Source organism: Microcaecilia unicolor, chromosome 6, assembly GCF_901765095.1.
Source record: "Microcaecilia unicolor chromosome 6, aMicUni1.1, whole genome shotgun sequence".
NCBI classification, from domain to species: domain Eukaryota; kingdom Metazoa; phylum Chordata; class Amphibia; order Gymnophiona; family Siphonopidae; genus Microcaecilia; species Microcaecilia unicolor.
The window spans coordinates 61,987,983-62,009,376 of record NC_044036.1 but is presented as its reverse complement, the minus strand read 5'-3'; the positions used below and the strand labels follow the sequence as shown (position 1 = coordinate 62,009,376).

The 21,394-nt window shown below is 43.5% G+C and overlaps 1 protein-coding gene across 1 annotated transcript in view; it reads left to right on the top strand.

The window, feature by feature from the left end:
• The window catches only part of LOC115472439 (retinal guanylyl cyclase 2-like), a 140,396-nt gene that overhangs the window by 103,951 nt on the left and 15,051 nt on the right, over positions 1–21,394 (top strand). The window contains exons 20-21 of the mRNA XM_030206728.1: positions 3,913–4,011; positions 17,895–17,986. Of these exons, the coding sequence (XP_030062588.1) occupies positions 3,913–4,011; positions 17,895–17,986 (191 nt within the window). The remainder of the gene's footprint in view (positions 1–3,912; positions 4,012–17,894; positions 17,987–21,394) is intronic.

Below are 21,394 nucleotides of genomic sequence, written 5' to 3'. Positions count from 1 at the left end.
CTATAAGTTACATGTTACCCCAACCATTGCCCACTCGTGCGTATGACCACTTGCATTTATGCACCATGCCACTTACACACGCCCTGCGCATGTTATAGAATACCTAGAGTTGTACTTCTAACTTAATTGACACGTTAGGGGCTAATTGGTACTAATAACCAATTAGTGATAATTTGGCACTAATTTGCAGTAATGAACATAACTGCACTTAGGCCGTGATGCTCAGAAGCAAACGTGAGCGCTAGAGGCCATTAGCTCTGGACTAACACCCGCGTTTGCCAGTACATCATGCATAGAGGCTCCCACAGTGGGGAATAACGAGCACACCAAGGGTTAGTGCAATAGCATGGACATCTTACTCAAAAAGATGCAAATGAGGGCATTACTTATTCCCTGCGATGCTTAACGTGCAGCGTGGCTAATAAGGGTGCCCTTACCACTGGAAACTCTATGCTAGCTCTGAGTTGGCATTAGGGTGTCCACACAGACAACTCATGGCCCCAGACCTCAGTGGCAGCTGCTCCCTCCCCACAGCAAAGCCCTCCTGGATGAAGGGCTCCATGAAAAAAAGCAACTTGTGGCTCTCAGGGAGGGGCATATGAGAGCAGGCAGTGGAGGAACAGCCAAAGAAGGAGGAGGGCTATGCTGTGTGGAGGATGCTGTATATAAAAAGATATGTTTAAATAAAACCTGTATCCAAGCAAGGTCTGCATCTCTTCTGTGACCTAAGGCTGTCAGCTCAGTCTTGGGTGTTGCTAGAAGCAGGGGTGACCCAAGGCAATCTGCCACCTGAGGCAGGGATGAAATGGCCCCCTGGCCCCCAGCATCGCGCCCCCTGCCAACTCCTTCCTGCCCCCTCAGCTGCAGTCTAGCATCTCTCCCCCCTCAAGCCTTCTTTCTTCTTTTTTTTTCCAAAAGTTGACGGTGGCAAGGATCCCCATGCACTGCCCTCCCACCGGCACCAGTGTCTCCTCTGTACTGCAGCCTGCCTCCGAGGAAACAGGAAGTTACATCAGAGAGGCAGGCCACAGTACAGAGGAGATGCCAGTGCCGGCGGCAGAGGAGAGTACAGGGATCGCTGCTGGTGACAACTTTTGATATACAAAAAAATAAGTTAGGTTCTGGAGGGGAGTTGAGGAAGGAAATGTGAAAGATGCTGCTCCATAATTAGTGCTGCCTGAGGCCTTCACCTCAATTGGCCTCATGGTAGGGCTGCCACTGGCTAAAAGACTTACCTCAGGGCCCAGTCTATCAGTGGGAGTTTTCATCTTACGTGTAGTATCTCCCTTTGGCCAGTGGAGAACACTGGCGCCTTTGCACAGGTCTTGTGTACATATGCTGGGCATGTTCCCCCAATCTAAGCATTGGGAAGTTTTTTTGCCGCTCTGTAACGGAGGTATTTTCTGGCACTGTTTTGTACAGCACTGCAGTTTTGAGCATCTGCACCTTAGTATTCTATAAGCCCAGCATGTATTTCCTTTAGTATGCGACTCCTGGGGACTTGGGAAGGGCACAGGTGGGTCAAAGTTGTGCCTATCACTTACACGCTGAGGTTATAGAATGCATTCATGAGATGGTGTAACTTCTGGGGACTAAAGTTAGGTGCATAAATGCAGACTTACCCTAATATTCTATTTACCTGATAGTCAAATGAAAATGGCTGCTAAAATGGCACTTAAGCGGCCATCCGGCAATATTCGGTGCCAGATACTGGCACTGAATATCGCTACTTAATGGCTTAAAGATAGCCGGTTATATCATGCGATATAACCATCTATCCGCCGATTTTTAAAGTGAGAGCGGCCAAGTTTGGTGGCCATATTTGGCTGCCACAATAGGAGGAATAACTTTGGCTGGTCTCACTTTAAGCGGCCAGTGCCAAATATCAACCTGGCTGGTTAAAATTGGACTGGCCAAAGTTAAACTGGATATTCAATGCCGGTCACCGGAAACGACCAGCATTGGATATCTGGGTTTAGCGCCGACTGCAGGAGACAGCCTGGCTATCTCCCGTGTTCTGAATATTGGGGCCAACAATAATAGCACATTGCCAATATAGAATTCACACTTCAGGCCCAGGTGACCTTTTAGGAATTATTCCCTAAGCCCCAGATTCTATATATGGCACTTTTGGTTGTGCATGCAAATTTGGACATACGTCCAATTTGCCTGCACAACTTAATTGATTAAAGAGCCAATCAGTGCCAATAATTGGAAAATAAGCAATTATCAGCACTAATTGCCAATACTTAGAATTTGTACGTGCATCTTTTTTAGGTGTATTCTGTAAAGAGGTGCACATAAATTCTAGCACATGGATCTGAGTGGCCACGGAAGGAGCATGGGTGGGTCAGAGGCATTCCTAAAATTTATGAGCATTGTTATAGAATTAAGGGGATCTGCATCTAATTTATGCATGGGGATTTACACCAGGTTTTCACTGGTGTAAATGGCCACACCTAAATGTAGTAGCAGTTCCCGTCACTAAGTGCTATTTTGTAAACCGCACCTAACTGTAAATGCGTTTTATAGAATAGCGCTAAGCACTATTTTTTTCAGTGATGATTTTTTTGGAGCAGTTTATGGAATTTGGTCCTAAGTGCACACTTACCTGCAAAAGTACTGTTGGAAGAAATGATTTATTTTGGGGAAAATAGCTCTAGAGCAACTCGCCACTGCTTATAATTTAAGAGCAGGTGCTGTATTTATAAGTTTTAGGATATTAATTTCTCCACCAATCACCAAAGGTGATAATTGCAATAAATTAAATAAATTAAATATATATATAGCTTCAATATACTCAGAACACAAAGAGACTGTATTTTTAGTTTCAAAAAAGGTTGATTTAATATACAGTTGCACACGAGAGGTAGGTTTTAAAGGGATCTTAGAACAGATAATCTGTGCGTAAAATAGAACAAAGTAGCAGGTAGATCAAAAGTTATGTTACTTACAAGTCCTTGTTACACAGTATGAACAGCATTAGGTAAGCACATGTTTTAGGAGCAAGGCATCAGCGGACCCCAAGAGAGCAGCAGGTTCCAAGAGAGGCAGGTTTCCAGAGGAGGCAGGTCCCAAGAGGAGGCAGGTCCCAAGCGAGAGAGCTGGGCTGTTTCCAGGCCTTTTATAATGTTAGCAGAGAAGCATGGTGTGTGCATGTCTTGGATATTTTGCAAGGCATTATGGTTAATGTAGTCTGTTCACATGACCACATTATAAGTCCTTCCTTTCTGCACATGTCTGAAAGCTGATGGGAGGGGCAGGTATACCTTTGACAAGCAAATGTCCTGTTTATGGTCTCCCCTCTGAAGTCTTTGTCTTCAATGGGGTATTCCAGACTTTCGGTCTCTTGGGTCTTTGGTTTTCAGAGATGTCCTGATGAGCGTCCAGGTACCCACCTTAGTCATGCTTTTGTTCAGTTCTTTTAGGTGGGAGGGCAGAGGAAGCTCTTTTGTGTTTGTTAAGTGTGTGTAGTTAACTTATTCCTGCTCTCAGAAGCTCCCAGAAAAAGGAATGGAGAGAGAGGGGCTTGAAATAAAACTATTCTCTCTGCTGCTGTGTCAAATATATATTTTTAAAAGATACACAAATATATTGCTGTATATATATCCAGCAAATATGCTACATATTTCAGTAATAAACTGATACCGTTACAGTACTAGTATTCTGTAACTTTATGCACACAAAGGGTGCATGAGTGTGGCAACCAGTTATAGAATTGCCTTTACCTAGATAAGTGCCTTATGGATAAATGCTTTTGAATATCTGGCCCTTACAGTCTTGTTGCAGTGTTATTGGCAAGCATGCACTGCTTGTTTTCTTGATTTCAGGGACCACTTCCTCTCCTTAGATCTTTAAATCCTGCCAACCTCTTCCCTTTGTAATGCTTTGGCTTTGTGTCTTTGCTTAAAGGTCCTGTTGTTGCTGGTGTGGTTGGAACCAAAATGCCTCGTTACTGTCTGTTTGGCGATACAGTGAATACCGCTTCCAGAATGGAGTCTACGAGTGAAGGTATATATTACTATACCACAACCAAGTCCCTCTCCTTCCTGATGTTGCTCAATAGTTATATACTTAGGAGGTAATTTTATAAAGCATTTTTCACATTTGTAAAAGGGCTTTAAATAAAATAATTTGGTAAATCCTGCCTGGAATCACTGTTCCCTCTAAACTATAAAATAATGAGTGGAGTGGAACGGGTAGATGTGAAGCATTTGTTTACTCTTTCCAAAAATACTAGGACTAGGGGGCATGCAATGAAGCTACAAAATAGTAAATTTAAAACGAATCAGAGAAAATGGTTCTTCACTCAACATGTAATTAAACTCTGGAATTCGTTGCCAGAGAATGTGATAAAGGCGGTTAGCTTAGCGGAGTTTAAAAAAGGTTTGGACAGCTTCCTAAAGGAAAAGTCCATAGACCATTATTAAATGGACTTGGGGAAAATCCACTGCTTATTTCTGGGATAAGCAGCATAAAATGTTTTGTACTTTTTTGGGATCTTGCCAGGTATTTGTGACCTGGATTGGCCACTGTTGGAAACAGGATGCTGGGCTTGATGGACCTTTGGTCTGTCCCAGTATGGCAATACTTATAAATTGAGCAGGAATCCTCCCCCTACATTCCTATAGTGTGCTGTTTCCCTATCACATTTTCAATAGTGAGGGATAGGCAAGCTCTGCAGGACCTGCCTGTCCCTAGCTATTGAACACACAATAGTGAAGCACCACTCCCCACTGGCAGCAATGGAGTTGGAGGATTCCCCCTCAGCGTAGAGGGAATAGTGCCTGGCATTGAGGTCAGAAGCTATTACATTTCAGACATGGCTGAATGCCTCCCCCTTATTCAGGAATTAAATATACAGCGAGGATTTGAAATTGTGCTCCACCAACCCCTACTCACCAGCATGGCCACTGCCTCGATATTGTCTTCCCAAACTGCTCACTCTCAAATTTCTCTACCTTAGTTCTTCCCGTCTCTAAACATCAGCTGATAACTTTCATAGTTAATCACCTTCCCCCTCTGTTTCATCCAATCACCTCAAGCACAGTTTAGAATCTTCAGGCTATTGACTCTTGCACTCTCTCCACTACTTTTTCACTTCTCATCCCATCCACTGTGTTATCCATGTTTGTCGATGAAGCCGTCTCTTCCAATAACACTGTTCTCTGCTCTGGACACTCTTGCTTCTTCCATTTCTTGTTCTTTTGTACCAAACCCCACCCTTGGCTTACCTCCAGAATCTGCTACCTATATTACTGTGCCCACTCTGCTGAGCACATTTGGCTAAAATCCTGTGCCCATGCTCAATTTCAGACATTTCAAATTCTTGCAGACCTCCGTCCAGTCTGGTCTTGCACTTGTCAAACAAAAGTACTATGTCCATTTGACAAACAACACTCTCCATCACTTTGTCACACTGAACTCCCTCCTCAAAGTGCCTCCATCTCCAACTCCACCCCCCCCTCCTTCATTTCTGCCCAGACAATGGCCGAGTACTTCCAAGGTTAGTCTTGAGTTCTCTGCCAGATCACCTCCATCTCCCATTTCCCCACTTCATTCTCACAACCTTAACCCCTGTCACTCTTTCTTACTCTTCTACAATCACACAAGAGGAAACAGCACATCTCTACTCCTCCAAACTCACTATCTGTTTCTCTGATCCCATTCTTATCCATCAACTCAGCTCTATGTCTCTTACTGTCAACTATCTGTCATATCCTCAAGCTATCACTTTCAATTGCAACTGTTCCTGACACCTTCAAACATGTTGTAGTTACACCACTTCTCAAAAAAAAAAACTTCAATGGACCTTACCTACCCTTCCAACTATCAGGACAGGTCAGTCGGGGATTCCCTAGATCCTCCTCCCTCTCCGTGTTGCTAGGCAACCCCTTTTTCCTTGTCAGTCTCAGTAGTCCTAGTTTCTGCCAATAGAACGGAATACCTGAGTATTCTTTGGCCTTCCTTCCCCCTTATTCTGTGTCCTAGTTGGTCTGCAGGAGGGGATCTTTTCCTCAAAGCAGGGGCAGTACAAAGGGAATTCTATTTTCCCATGGGGCTTCTGCCGTTCTTTTAAAACATCCTCTGCATTTTCTACTGGATGACTGGCAGCCCCCAGGCTGCGTATCACAACATGTTCAATACTCATGTTGTTTTACTCATTCCCATAATAAATGAAACTCTCTAATCCCTTATTTTCCCGTTTGTCTTAAATTGATTGTAAACTCTGCCGAGCAGAGACTGTCTCCTATGTGTTTGTATACAGTACTGCATATGTCTATTAGTGCTGTACAAATAAGTAGTAGTGGAGGTGGTAGTAATAGTTGTCACCACTTACTTCTTGATACTCCATCCTCACATCCACTCTGTCTTGGCTCTCCTCTGATCTCCCCCATTGCACTTTTAGTGTATCCTGTCCCACTATCAATCAGCCTACCTCAGATCTGTCCCGGGCCCTCTTGCCTCTTCTCTCTCTGTATATACTTATTCACCCGATGCTCTGATCTTCTCCCATGGCTTTCAGTAACATATTCATGCTGATGACTTCCAGATCTCCTGAAATGTAGGCCCAAATCTCAGCTTGCTTGCCTAATACTGACACCTGGATATCTCACTTCGTTCTTAAACTTAACATAGCCAAGAAAGAACATGTCCTTTCCTCCAAATCCATTTCTCCCTTCACCCTTTCTCTATTTCTGTGGATAACACTCATCTTCCCACTTCCCTTAGCCCATAGCCTTGAGGTAATGTATGATCCCTCTCTCTCCTCTATATACGTTCAAAACATTGATAAACCCTGTTGTTTAGTTAGTGTCGACCATATATTTTTCAGTGCCTGGATTATAAAGTGAGGGAACTCATTTGATGGATCTTGTGGTATAAATTTGGAACAGAGCATATTTTCAAGATTATTTTGAGTTATATACACATTATTTGATGTACGTACAGTGGGGGAAATAAGTATTTGATCCCTTGCTGATTTTGTAAGTTTGCCCACTGACAAAGACATGAGCAGCCCATAATTGAAGGGCAGGTTATTGGTAACAGTGAGAGATAGCACATCACAAATTAAATCCGGAAAATCACATTGTGGAAAGTATATGAATTTATTTGCATTCTGCAGAGGGAAATAAGTATTTGATCCCCCACCAACCAGTAAGAGATCTGGCCCCTACAGACCAGGTAGATGCTCCAAATCCACTCGTTACCTGCATGACAGACAGCTGTCGGCAATGGTCACCTGTATGAAAGACACCTGTCCACAGACTCAGTGAATCAGTCAGACTCTAACCTCTACAAAATGGCCAAGAGCAAGGAGCTGTCTAAGGATGTCAGGGACAAGATCATACACCTGCACAAGGCTGGAATGGGCTACAAAACCATCAGTAAGACGCTGGGCGAGAAGGAGACAACTGTTGGTGCCATAGTAAGAAAATGGAAGAAGTACAAAATGACTGTCAATCGACAAAGATCTGGGGCTCCACGCAAAATCTCACCTCGTGGGGTATCCTTGATCATGAGGAAGGTTAGAAATCAGCCTACAACTACAAGGGGGGAACTTGTCAATGATCTCAAGGCAGCTGGGACCACTGTCACCACGAAAACCATTGGTAACACATTACGACATAACGGATTGCAATCCTGCATTGCCCGCAAGGTCCCCCTGCTCCGGAAGGCACATGTGACGGCCCGTCTGAAGTTTGCCAGTGAACACCTGGATGATGCCGAGAGTGATTGGAAGAAGGTGCTGTGGTCAGATGAGACAAAAATTGAGCTCTTTGGCATGAACTCAACTCGCCGTGTTTGGAGGAAGAGAAATGCTGCCTATGACCCAAAGAACACCGTCCCCACTGTCAAGCATGGAGGTGGAAATGTTATGTTTTGGGGGTGTTTCTCTGCTAAGGGCACAGGACTACTTCACCGCATCAATGGGAGAATGGATGGGGCTATGTACCGTACAATTCTGAGTGACAACCTCCTTCCCTCCGCCAGGGCCTTAAAAATGGGTCGTGGCTGGGTCTTCCAGCACGACAATGACCCAAAACATACAGCCAAGGCAACAAAGGAGTGGCTCAGGAAGAAGCACATTAGGGTCATGGAGTGGCCTAGCCAGTCACCAGACCTTAATCCCATTGAAAACTTATGGAGGGAGCTGAAGCTGCGAGTTGCCAAGCGACAGCCCAGAACTCTTAATGATTTAGAGATGATCTGCAAAGAGGAGTGGACCAAAATTCCTCCTGACATGTGTGCAAACCTCATCATCAACTACAGAAGACGTCTGACCGCTGTGCTTGCCAACAAGGGTTTTGCCACCAAGTATTAGGTCTTGTTTGCCAGAGGGATTAAATACTTATTTCCCTCTGCAGAATGCAAATAAATTCATATACTTTCCACAATGTGATTTTCCGGATTTAATTTGTGATGTGCTATCTCTCACTGTTACCAATAACCTACCCTTCAATTATGGGCTGCTCAGGTCTTTGTCAGTGGGCAAACTTACAAAATCAGCAAGGGATCAAATACTTATTTCCCCCACTGTATGTAATGAGGAGTGTTGAAACTGATCATTGACAATATTGGAGCTTATTGAGACCAGCCAGCATTGACTGGTTAGAGCAGGTATCAACAGGCCATAGCCCTTTTTCTGAAGGTCTCTCATTCTTACAAGGTGGGAATTTTTGTTTTGTAGGAATTACATTGTAGGGGTTACTTTTAGGGGTTTATTAGATTTTCTTGGATTTATTTCTCTCTTACATGAAAAGTCATCCCTTCTTTCTGAACACACTACCAAAATCATTACCCTTATGTTTTTGTTTTTTTTAAATGTGTGTTTTCATTGTTAACCGTCTAGGATCTTAGATAGTGCTGATCATAATTTTCATTTAAATGCACCAATACATAAGTAAATAAATAAAGATAGATCCATTCTTCTTATCTTCCATATTGATTTGCACCTCACAAATCTCTGTCAAGGAGAAAATTTTTGAAAGGCATTTCCACAGGTTAAACAGTGTTTATACACACAGAAATGTCTTTTTATAATAAGGGTAAAAGTATGTTATTTATTTATTTGTTACATTTGTAATCCTTATATAAGTATCCTTTAGAGGCATTCCTTAGAATGATGTCAGGGCAGTGTTTTCTTTTATGTACATGTGCTTTGATTAAAAACAAAAACAAAAATAAAATCAATAAAAATATAGTTCAAAAATTATGTATGCATATGTCTTCTAAAAATCTACTTACATTTTAGCAGATGTAAATGTGCACAAGTAATTTTGCTGGGGTAATTTTCAAAGCAAACTTACATATGTAAATTAGAGGCATAACAGCCCACTAATATATATAGTCTTCTCATAATGTTGCTGTGCCCATATAACTCTTCTTCTCGTCACTATATTGGCGTCCCTTTGGATTTTGAGTACAGTGCAAGCTTTTCATAGTCTAATACATAGTTGCATTCATTCTACAGCTCCTCATTATCTTCCTTTATTTAATCTTTCCCTCCATACCTACTTGTGAGCTCAGTTCATTGGGCAAGTCACTCTTATCTATGCCGTTCTCCTTAACTGCCAACTCCCAGCTCCACCTTGTTTTGTTGTACATTTGAAGTAGACTGCATTATGCTCTCTCTCTCTGGTTCTGTTCAAATCCAGCCTTAAAGAAAAGTTTTCAAAGACGCTTTTAACTCTAGCCATTTTCTATTATAAATGAAATTCCCCAACTCTTTTTGTCCTGCTTGTTTATCTTGAGTGGACTCTACACTTCCTAGAGCAGAGGCCGTCTCTTCTGTACATCTGTACAGTGCTGCATTTGTCTACTGAAATTAGTATTAGCAGTACTAGTGGTAATTTAGGATTTCATTGGGCCTGCATTTTTTTCAGTGGCCCTAAGAATTGTAGCCCAATTACACTGCGGATAACCTTGATTACACTCGAAAACATACAAATGTACAAAGTGAAGGAAAAGGCCTCAGACACCAAGGGTGAGCAACTCAAATGTCCTAAATTACAAATGGATTGACTTGTTGCCCCAATATAGACACTTTCAATCATTGACCAAAAACCTCCACTGTGAAAAAATCTTATTTTTCTTCCATAGCTTCTCTAATGTCCGTAAAAATAGCAGAATGATTGTTTTAACAAAACTGGCAAAGAGTACTTATCTTTAAAACTGCAATTCCGACAAGCACCTGTTTCAGCAAAGGCTTCTTCAGGGGATCTCCATGCGCTGTTACAGTATTATTTGCCTACTCAAGCACATATCTACTATATTGTAGCCACATTATACTAGTGCATCCAGTGCATATCCATGAACTAGTGCACCTTACTTAGGGCCCTGTTTACTAAGGTGTGTTAGTGTTTTTACTGTGGCTGGGGAAAAGGGCTTTTTAAAATGGGGGCAGTAAATGGCCATGCAGTAAAATTAAAAGTAGCACGCAACTATTTACTGCCTGAGTACTTATTGCCACCCACTGATCTAGTGGTAAGGTCTCACACGCTACTTGTATGGAAATCAGGCAGCGCGTGCCAATGCGGCCGTGCTGCCGATTACCACCAGGAACACCCCCCCCCCCCCACGGTAGAAAATGATTTTGTACTGCGGGAAATAGCGCGTGCTAACTTTGGAATTACAGCCGGGTGCCCGCGCTATCCCTGTGGTAGTGATGATTTGGCGTGTGCTACTCATGCGTTAGCCCTACTACATCTTAGTAAAAAGGCCCCTTTGAATGGGCTGTGTTGGCATTGCCCGTGCGGCTTTGTAAACAGGGTGGTAAAATAGCAATCCTGGCTAAAAAGCAAATGAACTTATTTGCCTGGCATGTCCTAGGATACTTATTTGCAATGCCATTTTGAAGTAAGCTGTATTTAAAACAATCTTTCTCTGCTCCTTAAAGTGGAATCCCATGGGGTAGCAGGAGGCAGGCTCATTACCAAGGCAACACAAAGAGCGGAGGGAACTTGGGCTCTTCCTGCTTCCTTGCACTCAGTCTTATCTCAGCCTTCAGGACCAACACTGTTTGCAACAAAAAGCCTACATCCTTTCAGCTATAACAGTTTATTGCACATCACTCTCTGCCTTGACAGAAAGAAAATCAGCATATTTTAACAATATGACCCTTATTGTAGAAGCCCTATTCACAATTTGTGTAAATATATTTATTATTTCTTTGTATTTTTTCAGTAGCTCAAGGTGAGTTACATTCAGGTGCACTGGTTGGTTCCCTGTCCCAGGAGGGCTCACAATCTAAGTTTGCACCTGAGGCAGTGGAGGGTTAGGTGACTTGCCCAGGATCACAGAAAGAGAATGCACATCTATGATCATGAAGATATAAGTACATAAGTAATGCCATACTGGGAAAAGACCAAGGGTCCATCGAGCCCAGCATCTTGTCCACGACAGCGGCCAATCCAGGCCAAGGGCACCTGGCAAGCTTCCCAAACGTACAAGCATTCTATACATTATTATTCCTGGGATTTTGGATTTTTCCAAGTCCGTTTAGTAGCGGTTTATGGACTTGTCCTTTAGGAAACCGTCCAACCCCTTTTTAAACTCTGCTAAGCTAACAGCCTTCACCACATTTTCCGGCAATGAATTCCAGAGTTTAATTACACGTTGGGTGAAGAAAAATTTTCTCCGATTTGTGTTAAATTTACTACACTGTAGTTTAATCGCATGCCCCCTAGTCCTACTATTTTTGGAAAGCGTGAACAGACGCTTCACATCCACCTGTTCCACTCCACTCATTATTTTATATACCTCTATCATGTCTCCCCTCAGCCGTCTCTTCTCCAAGCTGATAGCCCTAGCCTCCTTAGTCTTTCTTCATAGGGAAGTTGTCCCATCCCCGCTATCATTTTAGTCGCCCTTCGCTGCACCTTTTCCAATTCTACTATATCTTTCTTGAGATGCGGCGACCAGAATTGAACACAATACTCAAGGTGCGGTCGCACCATGGAGCGATACAACAGCATTATAACATCCTCACACCTGTTTTCCATACCTTTCCTAATAATACCCAACATTCTATTCGCTTTCCTAGCCGCAGCAGCACACTGAGCAGAAGGTTTCAGCGTGTTATCGAAGACGACACCCAGATCCCTTTCTTGGTCCGTAACTCCTAACGTGGAACCTTGCATGACGTAGCTATAATTCGGGTTCTTTTTTCCCACATGCATCACCTTGCACTTGCTCACATTAAACGTCATCTGCCATTTAGCCACCCAGTCTCCCAGTCTCGTAAGGTCCTCTTGTAATTTTTCACAATCCTGTGGCGAGTTAACGACTTTGAATAACTTTGTGTCATCAGCAAATTTAATTACCTCGCTAGTTACTCCCATACTCTAAATCATTTATAAATATATTAAAAAGCAGCGGTCCTAGCACAGACCCCTGAGGAACCCCACTAACTACCCTTCTCCATTGTGAATACTGCCCATTTAACCCCACTCTCTGTTTCCTATCCTTCAACCAGTTTTTAATCCACAATAAGACATTTCCTCCTATCCCATGACCCTCCAATTTCCTCTGTAGCCTTTCATGAGGTACCTTGTCAAACGCCTTTTGAAAATCCAGATACACAATATCAACCGGCTCCCCTTTGTCCACATGTTTGTTTACTCCTTCAAAGAATTGAAGTAAATTGGTCAGGCAAGATTTCCCCACACAAAAGCCGTGCTGACTCGGTCTCAGTAATCCATGTCCTCGGATGTGCTCTGTAATTTTGTTTTTAATAATAGCCTCTACCATTTTCCCCGGCACCGACGTCAGACTCACCGGTCTATAATTTCTCGGATCTCCCGTGGAGCCTTTTTAAAAAATGGGCGTTACATTGGCCACCCTCCAATCTTCCGGTACCACGCTCGATTTTAAGGATAAGTTGCATATTACTAGCAGTAGCTCCGCAAGCTCATTTTTCAGTTCTATCAGTACTCTAGGATGAATACCATCCGGTCCAGGAGATTTGCTACTCTTCAGTTTGTCGAACTGCCCCATTACGTCCTCCAGGTTTACCGTGAAGTCAGTAAGTTTCTCCGACTCGTCCGCTTGAAATACCATTTCCGACACCGGTATCCCACCCAAATCTTCCTCGGTGAAGACCGAAGCAAAGAATTCATTCAGTCTCTCTGCTACGTCTTTGTCTTCCTTGATCGCCCCTTTTACCCCTCGGTCATCCAGCGGCCCAACCGATTCTTTTGCCGGCTTCCTGCTTTTAATATATCGAAGATCAGCACTGTAGAACACATTAAGGTCTGGAACGCTATCCCTGTCAAGGTTCATCTCATTACATATATTCTTTTTCCCAAAACACTTAAAACTATGGGCTTTGACAGCAACTCCAGTAGTCGGAACATAAGGACAGAGCCGGGCAGACTTCTACGGTCTATGACCCAGAAACACCAAAGAACGACCATAATCAAGTGTATAATATCATGTTCATTTTTTATTTAATCTTGAATTGATAACGAATGTGACTGGTGGGCCATTCAGATCTTTGTCTACCGTCACTTACTATGTAAGAGATAGAAGGCCACATAAACCTGGATATTCAGTGCCAGTGCCCAGACATGGCATGGCATTGAATATCCTGCAATAATACTGGAGCTGGCTAAAAAAAAAACACTCACCATGCCAGCTCAATATCTACCCCACTATGTATAGTGGGCAATTCTATACAGAGGGTGCTAATTTTCAAAAAAGGTTCCAGGGGAGATCCGGGAAATTATAGACCGGTGAGTCTGACGTCGGTGCCGGGGACAATGGTAGAGGCTATTATTATTAAAAACAAAATTACAGAGCACATCCAAGGACATGGATTACTGAGACCAAGTCAACACGGCTTTTGTGTGGGGAAATCTTGCCTGACCAATTTACTTCAATTCTTTGAAGGAGTAAACAAACATGTGGACAAAGGGGAGCCGGTTGATATTGTGTATCTGGATTTTCAAAAGGCGCTTGACAAGGTACCTCATGAAAGGCTACAGAGGAAATTGGAGGGTCATGGGATAGGAGGAAATGTCCTATTGTGGATTAAAAACTGGCTGAAGGATAGGAAACAGAGAGTGGGATTAAATGGGCAGTATTCACAATGAAGAAGGGTAGCTAGTGGGGTTCCTCAGGGGTCTGTGCTAGGACTGCTGCTTTTTAATATATCTATATATATAAAAGGCAACTCCAACGTTCTATGAAGCCTCCAGCCGGAAGTGTGAAGCGCCAGAGATATCCAGTTTCCCCATGAGTGAAGGAAAACAGCACAGCACGAAATCCCTCTCTCTGTAACAGTGAAGGACTCAGAGGAGGGAGGGGAGAGAGACGCCCTCACTCTCTCTGTAACACAAACACAGCACAGCAGGAAACTTAACACTGAAGGACTGGACTCGGAGGGGGGAGGGGGAGGGAGAGAGGGCAGAGGGCAGGGACACTCCCACATGCACACTCTGAAGAAAACCTTGCTAGCCCCCTTATCATTTGCATCAGAAACGGGGCTTTTTTACTAGTTTATAAATGATTTAGAGATGGGAGTAACTAGCAAGGTAATTAAATTTGCTGATGACACAAAGTTATTCAAAGTCGTTAACTCGTGACAGGATTGTGAAAAATTACAGAAGGACCTTACGAGACTGGGAGACTGGGCGGCTAAATGGCAGATGACGTTTAATGTGAGCAAGTGCAAGGTGATGCATGTGGGAAAAAAGAACCCAAATTATAGTTACGTCATGCAAGGTTCCACGTTAGGAGTTACGGACCAAGAAAGGGATCTGGGTGTCCTCGTCGATAGTATACTGAAATCTTCTGCTCAGTGTGCTGCTGCGGCTCGGAAAGTGAATAGAATGTTGGGTATTATTAGGAAAGGTATGGAAAACAGGTGTGCGGATGTTATAATGCCGTTGTATCGCTCTATGGTCCGACCGCACCTTGAGTATTGTGTTCAATTCTGGTCACCGCATCTCAAGAAAGATATAGTAGAATTGGAAAAGGTGTAGCGAAGGGCGACTAAAATGATAGCAGGGATGGGACGACTTCCCTAAGAAGAAAGACTAAGGAGGCTAGGGCTTTTCAGTTTGGAGAAGAGACGGCTGAGGGGAGACATGATAGAGGCATATAAAATAATGAGTGGAGTGGAACAGGTGGATGTGAAGCGTCTGTTCACGCTTTCCAAAAATACTAGGACTAGGGGGCATGCGATGAAACTACAGTGTAGTAAATGTAAAACAAATCGGAGAAAATTTTTCTTCACCCAACGCATAATAAACTCTGGAATTCGTTGCTGGAGAGCATGGTGAAGGCGGTTAGCTTGACAGAGTTTAAAAAGGGGTTAGACGGTTTACTAAAGGACAAGTCCCATAAACCAATGGACTTGGGATAAATCCACAATTCCAGGAATAACATGTATAGAATGTTTGTACATTTGGGAAGCTCGCCAGGTGCCCTTGGCCTGGATTGGCCGCTGTCGTGGATAGGATGCTGGGCTCGATGGACCCTTGGTCTTTTGCCAGTGTGGCATTACTTATGTACTTATGTAACATTTAGGCACTAAGAATGTATGTAAACAACTGGAATACTGGTATACACATGTAAACGGTAATCAACAAAAAGAGCAGACCGTGTAGAAGATGCAGTTCTCTTATATAGTAAGTGATGGCAGATAAAGATCTGAATGGCCCAACAGACACATTCATTATCAATTCAAGATTAAATAAAAAATGAACATGATATTATATACTTGATCATGGTCTTTCTTTGGTGTTTCTGGGTCAAAATGGCTGCATCAGGGGTGAATGAATACTGTAAACATTCATTCAGAGTAAGAAAACAAGCATGGCAACTTCTATGTCTATAGGTTGAGGGTGAGGTAGATTGCAACTTATCTTGTTTTTCTATTTGATTATTGTTATATTATCTCTGATAGTTTTCTTGCATCTTGGATCTTCCTGTTTATGGTCTACAATTTTCATTTCTTAATATAAGAGGTTTATGTTCTTTTTATTTTTCTCTTGCCTTCTTTACTTTATATTTTCCTCAGTATGAATAACTTCTTTCCAAGATTATATTGTATTGATGTAATAACAGATAAATTAATAAAATAAAGTTAAAAAAAGAAATATTTTATAATTTTTCACCCTGTCCAAATCATGCCCACTTAGAACCTTTGCATCCTAAGCATCTCTATATGTAACTAGCAGTTTTCTGAAATTTCTATTTGCATGCGTAGGTTATCTATATGTGTAAATTCTGCCATTTGCACATATGGATGCTTCTAAAATGATCTCATTAATGTGTAATATTCAGATAAAATGTCATTTTCATGGGTTTTGTAGCTCAGTTTTCATTACCCGGTGACTGGACTGCTGCTTAACTCCATAAGAACGGTCCACCTTCACCTGCACATACATGGCTAGATTTTCAAAGGGTCTGGATGTCTAACTTAAGAAAAATCTAGACCCAAAAGTGTTTAAATATATTTTTTTAGTTTCAGCGGTTATGGGAAAAATATATGCATATATTAAATGTTCAAATATATGCATACATGTTTCAGTATGTAGTCCATTTGTAAGTTTAGTTGATCTACAAATGAAGACAAATTAACCGGAGGAAAATAGCCTTCAAATGCTCAGATTTTATGTGCCATGTCAGCATTTTCTTTGCTGTGCGAACTTCCTCATCAGGCTTTTAAAAACCTCCTGTATTTCTTTATTTGCAACACATTTTTTATAATTATTGTGTTAACTAAAATTATGTAAATTTTCTTTGACATTCTTCTTCAATGAATTCAATTCACAAAATCATTGTAACATTTTCCTAGGTAGCTATATTGCTATATAGGTTTATACTGAAATGAAGCAGGGACACTTATCTTGGTGTGCTGAATTTTCATAGTTTGCTCAACAATGCGCCTCTGTTTCATGTCATGCTTCTTCAGGAGCAAAAACCAGCTGTCATCAATTTTCCATGTCCAACAAACTTGTCTGTCCTGTGTCTTTCTTTGCTATTACCGTTAATAGCCGGTCGATATTGTGTATCTGGATTTTCAAAAGGCGTTTGGCAAAGTACCTCATGAAAGACTCCAGAGGAAATTGGAAAGTCATGGGATAAGAGGTAGTGTCTATAATGCTGGGCACCTAAATCCCATAATAGTGTGCAACTCAAAAGAAGGTGTGGCCATGAGAGGGCATGGGCAGGTCAGGGGCATTCCATAATGCTGAACATATTTATGGGATTTAGGTGACCAGCATTATAGAATAGCGAGCAGCCAGATGTGTGTGCAGATCCTAACTGGTGCCAATTAACGTCAATGATTGGCTGTTAGCATCAAAATTATTGATGGTTAACAACTCGTTAGCCAAATTACGTTGCATGCGAATCTTGGAAGCATGCCCAAATCTGGGCACCATACATAAAATCTGAGGGTATATGGATACAAAAGAACCTGGGCACCTTGTCACTAGGTGACTTACTAAAGATTTCTCTGAAAGTATCCATGTTTTGCATCTACTAAACTTAACACCATCCGGGGCAGTAAACTTGCTGATAGAAATGGGTCTCTGCACTCAACTTGGGAGCCAATATGTACACCAGGTCTCGTCAGGTGTAAGTCTGGCGCCCAGAGTTTGAGCATGGGAATCGATGCGAAGAACTATTCCATTACAGGTGCTCACCCTTTATAGAATAGTGTTTAGCACCAGTCTTTTTTGATGCCATTTTTGAATACCATTTATAGAATTCCTCCCATAACTTTTAGTAGCTTTTGCTTTGAAAGTTTGCTAAAAGTTTTGTGGGTACAAAGAACTGATGCATCTTGAAGTTGAGTGGCTTGTTGAAAAATTGTACTGAAAATTCATATTTAGAGAGAAATATAATTTTAAGATTGCACTCTTTTCTTTTTGCATTAGCCTTAAGAATCCAGTGCAGTTCTAGTGCAGCTGAACTACTGCAGGAATTAGGTGGCTACATCCTCACATGTCGTGGAACTCTGAATGTAAAGGTAAAGTTTTGTTCTGCACTATACTATGGAAGAAAAACAGCATATCAAGAAACCGAATAAACCAAACTTCTGTGGTTTGTCTCTTGTTGCACTGCAGGGGCGGAGCCAGGAGGGGGGTCCAGAGCCCGAGGTAGGGGGACATATTTTAGCCTGCCTGCCCCAGCCGCCGACCCACCCCGCCGTCGCTGACCCTCCCCCGCCATTCCCCCCCCAGCTGACGCCAACCCTTCCCTGTCGCCACGTGCACACAGGGCGTCAGGAGTCAGGACTCACAGAAACAAATCAGCGAACGTGCTGGAGACCAGCGCTGAAGAAGATTTTGGCTGGCGGGGATTGGGGACCCCTACCAGCAAAGGTACCTGGCGGCGGCGGCTGCCAAAAGTGGTGGGGGAGGGTCGGCGGTGGGATGGATCAAACGTAGAGGGGGCCACGGCTAAATCTGTGGGGACCCATGCCCCCGTGGCCCTACCTAGCTATGCCTCTGTTGCACTGAGTCCATGAACAAGTTCACCTTGGCCTTTATCTGCAGCAGGGTGTTATCTTCATCTGCACTGTCTACACTATCACTGCCGCTCATCTCTAGCCCCAGTATGTAAGCTACGGGTGGGTACCATTTTATCCTGGGCAATGTGTGGTCAGTATGTATTCCTCCTTTTCTTTCCTACCATGCTTCAATTGTACTATCGCATTGCTAAGATTTGGTACAGATGTTATACAACAAGGTCATCATGTAAAGGAACTCAGCAAGACTTGGGAAAACCATGAATCTCTCTCCCCAGAGATATACAGCAATACATGAGCTGCTGTTGTTGAATTTTATGTTGTGTTCTCTTTTGCCTCATGAACTGCATTATGTACATCTTATGGGCAGTTTTGCCATGCCTTGAAAAGATAGCCATTTTAGACTTATTTATGCAATTGAATTTTATAATATATGCTGCATTGCATATTCTGTGATTTTGTAAACTGACTATCTGTAATCCACCTAGGGCTTTAAGGTAGAGCAGACTATAAATGTTGATACTAAATTAAAATATTGCAGCATACTTTTAATTATTTTAAAAGTATGCTGTAATAATTTAATGCTACAATCAGGGGCGTAGCTACGGGTGGGCCTGGATGGGCCCAGGCCCACCCAGTTTAGCCTCAGGCCCGCCCAGAAGCAGATCCTTGCCGTGACCGTCTCCCACCCCTGCCGCAGCGCTTCATTTAATGTTGTCGGCACTGCTGTTAGTTTCCTACCCCCCGCGGCGGCGCTTTACACTTTACCCGACGGCAACGCTACAGATGCAGCGCTGACGTCCGACGTCCTGCTCCGGGGCCTTCCGCGTCCCGCCTCCGTAACAGGAAGTTACATCAGCGTGGAAGGCCCCGGAGCAGGACGTCAGCGCTGCATCTGTAGCGTTGCCGTCGGGTAAAGTGTAAAGCGCCGCCGCGGGGGTGGGAAACTGTAACAGCAGCGCCGACAACAACATTAAATGAAGCGCTGCGGCAGGGGTGGGAGAGGGTGAGGAAGTCAGTGGGGTGCTGCGTGCTGGCCCAGTAAGGGGAGGCAGGGAGGGGAGGGAACAGAAGGGTGCTGGACTTGCAAGGGTTGGAGGGAAGGGAGAGAGATTTTGGGATTTGCAGAGGGGAGGTTGGAGGGAAGGGAGAGAGGTTTGGGATTTGCAGAAGGGAGGTTGGAGGGAAAGGAAGAGGTTTTTGATTTGCAGAGGGGAGGTTGGAAGGAAGGGGAGATGTTTTGGAATTTGCAGAGGGGAGGTTGGAGGGAAGGGAAGAGGTTTTGGATTTGTAGAGGGGAGGTTGGCAGGAAGGAGAGAGAGAGGTTTGGGATTTGCAGAGGGGAGGTTGGAAGGAAGGGGAGAGGTTTTGGAATTTGCCGAGGGGAGGTTGGAGGGAAGGGGAGAGGTTTTGGATTTGCAGAGGGGAGGTTGGAGGGAAGGGAGAGGTTTTGGATATATAGGGGGGGTGGAAGGAAGGGGAGGGGTGCTGGATATGCAGGGGGTGGAGGGAAAGGGGAGAAGTGCTGGATATGCAGAGGGTTGAAGTGAAGGGGAGAGGTGCTGGACATGTATGGGAGTTGGATGAAAGGGAAAGAGGTGCTGAACATGTAGGGGGGCTGGATGAAAGGGAGAGATGCTGGACGTGTGTGTGGGGGGGGGGGGGCTGAAGGAGAGGTGCTGGATATGCAGATGATGATATGCAGAGGGAAGGGAGAGAGATGCAGGGAGAAAGAGCCAGATGCATAAGGGGAAGGAAAGAGAGGAAGAGAAGCTGGTTGGGGGTGGGATCAGCGAGGAGAGGGACACATTGGTGTGGAGGAGGGAGAAAGGGGACATAGGGAAGTATACAGATACAGAAGGGAGATGATGGGCATTAGGTGGGAGCATGGGGACAGGGACACAAATGTGAGATGCTGTATGGGGATGGCACATGGGCACAGAGGGGTAATGCCTGACCAAGGGGGGGATATAGAATAGAGATAAAATGCTGGACACTGGAGAGGGGGGTATATGGACACGGGGGGGAGATACCAGACAAGGGAGAGAATAGGAATGCAGAAGGGATATGCTGGGCATGGGGTGCATAGGTGCACAGAGGAATAATGATGGATGAGGGGATATGAACACAGGGGAGATACTGAACAAGGAAATATAGGAAAACAGAGATGGGCGATGGATGATGGACATGAAGAAAGAAGAAATGTCAAATAGGAGACCCTGGCAAGTGAGTTAAGAGAAGACAGAGGGAAGCAGAAACCAGAGACTGGGACCAATATGATTTGAGAAAAAAATGACCAGACAACAAAAAGGTATAAAAAATATTTTATTTTCAATGTTGTGAATATAATATGTTGGATTTGGAATGTACATCTTGCCAAAGTTGATGGTAAACATGGCTGGGGTCCAGGACAGAAATCTAGGAAAGGACCCCAAAGTCCATTACCAGGCTGCTCCTTCAGCTTCCAGCATGCAGGCTTTCTCTGGCCAAGGAAGCAAGCACAGTTGCCCTAGTTGCATCCCCTAACACCATCCCTGGCATGTGCCATCTTTATATTTTGCACAGGAGCAAGTGCCTTTCTTTCTTGTTTCTCTGGTGGTGTACTACATGCAAGGTCTAGTTTCTTGGGGTTTCCGTTTAATTTATATTTCTAGAGTTTGTGGTCACTTATTCTGTATTTGGCATTTGTGTCGTGTGTGTGACTGAGGTATTCTGTTAGCATGAAGTTTCAATGTAGCATTCTGTAGTAATTTGGCTTGTTCAGCTTTCCTGATAAATGTATTTGTATTTTAGGGCCCTACTATAATATGTAAGGCACTTCTTTTTCATAGGTAGGATCTTTGTTTTTGGAAGTTAGTGTTGGCATGGTAGATTTGCTCTAGGTTCTGAGTGACTTTTGTTTTATAG